This window comes from Vigna umbellata, chromosome 5 (genome assembly GCF_029865625.1).
Source record: "Vigna umbellata cultivar VRB3 chromosome 5, Vumbellata_1.0, whole genome shotgun sequence".
Classification (NCBI taxonomy): domain Eukaryota; kingdom Viridiplantae; phylum Streptophyta; class Magnoliopsida; order Fabales; family Fabaceae; genus Vigna; species Vigna umbellata.
Genome location: NC_142169.1, coordinates 17,728,770 through 17,733,354, shown reverse-complemented (window position 1 = coordinate 17,733,354; position 4,585 = coordinate 17,728,770). Strand labels below are relative to the sequence as shown.

At 30.0% G+C, this 4,585-nt stretch overlaps 1 protein-coding gene across 1 annotated transcript; it reads left to right on the top strand.

The window, feature by feature from the left end:
• The first annotated feature begins 512 nt into the window (after positions 1–512).
• On the top strand, positions 513–3,740 carry LOC148197858 (protein VERNALIZATION 3-like). Its single transcript, XM_088115400.1, has 4 exons — positions 513–750; positions 931–992; positions 1,085–1,125; positions 3,247–3,740. Exons 1-4 carry the CDS (start codon positions 550–552, stop codon positions 3,468–3,470), a joined length of 528 nt encoding a protein of 175 aa, XP_087971526.1. The 5' UTR covers positions 513–549; the 3' UTR covers positions 3,471–3,740.
• The last annotated feature ends 845 nt before the right edge of the window (positions 3,741–4,585 follow it).

The window sequence follows — 4,585 nt, the reverse complement described above, 5'->3', positions numbered from 1 at the left end:
CTATTTCCTCTAATTTTCAGGGTCTTACGTAAAGCATCGATCCCATAGTGAACTTTCTACACTAATGTGAGAACCACTATACAAAGTCTAATACTCTCTACATCTCTCCCTTCTACATTGGTTCTAGGACTGAAATAAAAAAACCTTTTCAACTGGTATAAGAAACTTTTAATGCAATAATATATCAAACTATTATTTTATATTATAAAAAGCCACAACTTTAAATAATCGTCATGTTAAACCTCCAGTATGTATACAATTTTTGTTTTACTAATATAAGTTAAAACAATAGAAAACAAAGATACAAGCAATTTAGAACTGTTAAATTTTTACTATTGATGATTTTATTATATTATCCCGGGAATAGGTTCTGTACAAAGTCGTGTGCTTTATACATAAAAACCAAAAAGATTATTTCCTATGCTAGATATGTAAGAATATCTCATTCCTTGTCCTTCACTCTATAAATAGCTACCATTGTGGGTGTAGTAAATGTGTGTGAGCCAAAGGCATATCTTTGTTTAGCAGTGCAGTGAGTTACAGTTAGCCATGCCTAGTACTAGTAGGAATCCTCTTGTGGTTGGGCGTGTTATAGGGGAAGTAATAGACCCCTTTGAAAGTTCCATTCCTTTTAGGGTCTCCTATGGCAATAGACAAGTCAACAATGGTTGTGAGCTTAAACCTTCCCAAGTTGTAAACCAACCCAGAGTGAGTGTTGGTGGAGATGATCTCAGGAACTTCTATACTCTGGTAATTCATTGCATTACTTTCTTCTTATAGGATTTGGTTACACACAACCTAAAAGTGTTTACCAAAACTTCTTCATTAAAAACACCAAACCCTTTTTCATAATAAAGGTTTTCAGAAACAGTTCCAGATATTTATTTCGTCACTTCTAACTTCAAATCTGTTCATTTTTTTCTGTTAAAGGTGTTGGTGGATCCTGATGCTCCCAACCCTAGTAACCCTAATTTCAGGGAGTACCTTCATTGGTGAGTAAATAAGACATACTCATTATTTTCTAGCATGACATTAGTAGCATATCATTGTAATAATATTCTTTTTTTCAATGGATTTTGAGCAGGTTGGTGACTGATATTCCAGCAACTACCGGCGCTAGTTTTGGTGTGTAGTTAACTTGAAAAAATAAATAAATAAAACCACTAATAATAATTAGTCAATTGTAAAAAGAAGAAAAAAAAAATATGAATTCTATTTTATTAACTCATCAAATGTATAGTTTAATGTGAATTTAACCCACTTATACGTATTCGTAAAATATTCATATGCAGAACAGTAATGTGCTTAATTTGATAAATTTATGGATTCCAGAGGTTTAAGTTTTGAATTACGTGGGAATTTCCAAAAGTAATTATAATTCCTTGAAAATTAAATTGATATATGAATTAGGATTGTCTTTCTTAGTCTAACTTATTATCTCTAAACAAAAAATATAAGCTGTCCGTATAAATATTATGAATGCATTAATATTACTATATTAATAGTTTATTGATAATTCATATTAATTCTCTGTGCTAATGGAATTGTCAGTTAGCATGATTTATCATGCTTTTAGACTTTGTGTCTTAGTCTAACATTATAATAAAGTCGACTGACCCAATGCCATAGTAGTAGAATATAACTTTTTTTATACTGAAAGGAGTTTTTTCATTTTAACTCATCTGGTATGTTGAGTTTTAAATTACCATAACTGGAATAAACACTAAATTGCCATAGTAATGTGCTTAATTTGATAAATTTATGGATTCCAGAGGTTTAAGTTTTGAATTACGTGGGAATTTCCAAAAGTAATTTTAATTCCTTGAAAATTAAATTGATATATGAATTAGGATTGTCTTTCTTAGTCTAACTTATTATCTCTAAACAAAAAATATAAGCTGTCCGTATAAATATTATGAATGCATTAATATTACTATATTAATAGTTTATTGATAATTCATATTAATTCTCTGTGCTAATAGAATTGTCAGTTAGCATGATTTATCATGCTTTTAGACTTTGTGTCTTAGTCTAAGATTATAATAAAGTCGACTGACCCAATGCCATAGTAGTAGAATATAACTTTTTTTTATACTGAAAGGAGTTTTTTTCATTTTAACTCATCTGGTATGCTGAGTTTTAAATTACCATAACTGGAATAAACACTAAATTAGCATCAAAATATTTGCTAAAATGTTAACTTAATGTATAATTACCTTTTATCAGCGTACTTAAGAATACATGAATGTCTGGATTGTCTAGATTCTTTTCAGCCCTTTATTTTGTTTCTTTTGAACTTTTTCTGTGTTGAAGCACTTAATACTTTTTTAATATATATATATATATATATATATATATATATATATATATATATATATATATATATATATATATATATATATATAACTAAAGCTTTAGTTTAAAAGATAGAGAAACAGTGCAAGCAAAAACATATATAAAACTAATAGAGCTTAATTTTATATATCGTTGAAAATATAAATTAACTTTCTAAGCATTATAAATATTTATTTTCGTATCTGCATGTAAAATTAGTTACTTATGTGATGTCCTTACAATCTAGTTCATGCTAGTTTTTATCGTAGTTTTAATTTATTTATTTGTTATGTTTTTAATTATAAAAAATAATCCAACAATTCTAGAATTCATATAAGTGACGTTATCAATAATTATTTCATTTCAGCAAGAGTATAAAAATAAACATAGTTTGAGAATATTTTGTGATTTCATTGTTTTATGTTATCACTGTGTTTGTTGATATAAAATTTTAACAAAAATAGTTATAAGGTGAATATATAAAAGCCAATAAACTCAACAATCTGAATCTGCTGTGGAATTGCGATCTTGTAGTTTGTCGCCAAGCCAAGTATGCATTACTATAATTCGATTTTGGGAACTATGTATCACATCATGCAGAACATTGTTTCGTTTAGAATTTAAAGGGCCCGTGTGAAGGAAAGAAAATGGAGTATAAAAGTATTGGAATCGTTTATGTGGACCATGTTTCTTTATATACTTGAAGAACAAATATTGTGTGTGATGCACAACATCATCTCGTGGAAGATATTGAAATAGATTCCACGAGGCATCAAATTCTAAATCATGTATGATGAGACAAATGACACCAGCCACCAAAAGGATAAAGGCAATTTCATGGGAAAGAACTGGTATAAGTGTGTGGTTCAATTATAACATGCTAACTGGGTTTTTTGCATGATTTGCACGTAGGTAACGAGGTTGTAAGTTATGAAAGTCCACGACCAACTATGGGGATTCATCGTTTCGTGTTTGTGTTGTTCCGTCAACAGTATCGACAGAGAGTGTATGCTCCTGAATGGCGCCAGAATTTCAACACCAGAGAATTTGCTGAACTTTACAACCTTGGATTGCCAGCTGCTGCAGTCTTCTTCAACTGTCAGAGGGAAGCTGGTTCTGGTGGTAGGACATTTTGAAAGCTTCCATGTACCAAAAGTGCATGTTTGGTCAATATGAAACACCTAAATAAAGAAACCTACGCAATATATATGTAACAATAATAGTATCACACATTAGGCCATACGATTATGTAACGAAAGCACTATATATGTACCACTTTATGTTTTAATATATTTATATACAAATAAAATTGGACTACTTCATCAAATATAATGAATAATGCACCAAGAATAACAACAATAAGGCAGATGGAATAAGAGTCATAGAGGTCTCTGAACTAGAACCAGTGCTTCTTAATTTCTTTCTATTTATACACAGTTTTTTTAGAGGAACAAGAACATTCTTCAATCTGAAAGCATTCTAGTTAACGCATATTTAACGGTAAAGTATTGTTGATGTAAAGTGTTATTATATATTGAATAGGAGATTATAATTTAAAAAAGGAGAATGATATTTTAAGATAAAATTTTTACACATACATGTCTGATGTAGCATTTTCAAATTTAATTTTATTAATTTTTTAAGGTGTTGTCCTAAATAGTTTTTGTCCAGGGTGGAATAAAAAATTCACCTAAATTTGAATGGCGCGACTTCAAAGAGACTGAAAAACCTAGCATTTCCCGTTGTGGTTTTGTTGGCGTGTGCCTTCCTCGAATTTGTTTGTTCCGTTTAAACTTATCATTACGCGTTATGGCTCAATTGTTTTCTTGTGTCTTCGTTGCATTCCATCGGTGTTGGGTCATTGTTTGGGTGTGTCTTCGTTTTATTTCTTTCATTATTTAGCGTATCTTTCATTCGTCTGCGTTTGGTCTCTGTTTAAGTGAAGTCAATTTCAGCAGTTTCAAGTAAGATACGTAAAACTCCATTTCATAGGTGATAAATAGTTTTTAATGTTTTTTGTTATGGTTAGGTTAAATTAAAGAAGTTTGATTTTCGTTACAGAGGTGATTTAGGATTGGGATTGCGATATATATGGCGATTTTAGCGCTATGCTTACGTTTGGTGTGTGACAATGACTTTCATGTATTGTACTTGAATGATGGTATGTACAAGTTATTTTTTTTAATCATGTTTTTGTTTGACTGTTTTGTTGATTTTGTGGTTTATTGTTTTTGAATGAATAGGATCTCTA

Bases quoted from the DNA above. Each gene is read 5' to 3' on its own strand.
- LOC148197858 (XM_088115400.1), top strand. From the start codon at position 550: ATGCCTAGTACTAGTAGGAATCCTCTTGTGGTTGGGCGTGTTATAGGG. The intron at 993-1,084 runs GTGAGTAAATAA...GATTTTGAGCAG, and splicing joins TTCAGGGAGTACCTTCATTG to GTTGGTGACTGATATTCCAG. The intron at 1,126-3,246 runs GTGTGTAGTTAA...ATTTGCACGTAG, and splicing joins AACTACCGGCGCTAGTTTTG to GTAACGAGGTTGTAAGTTAT.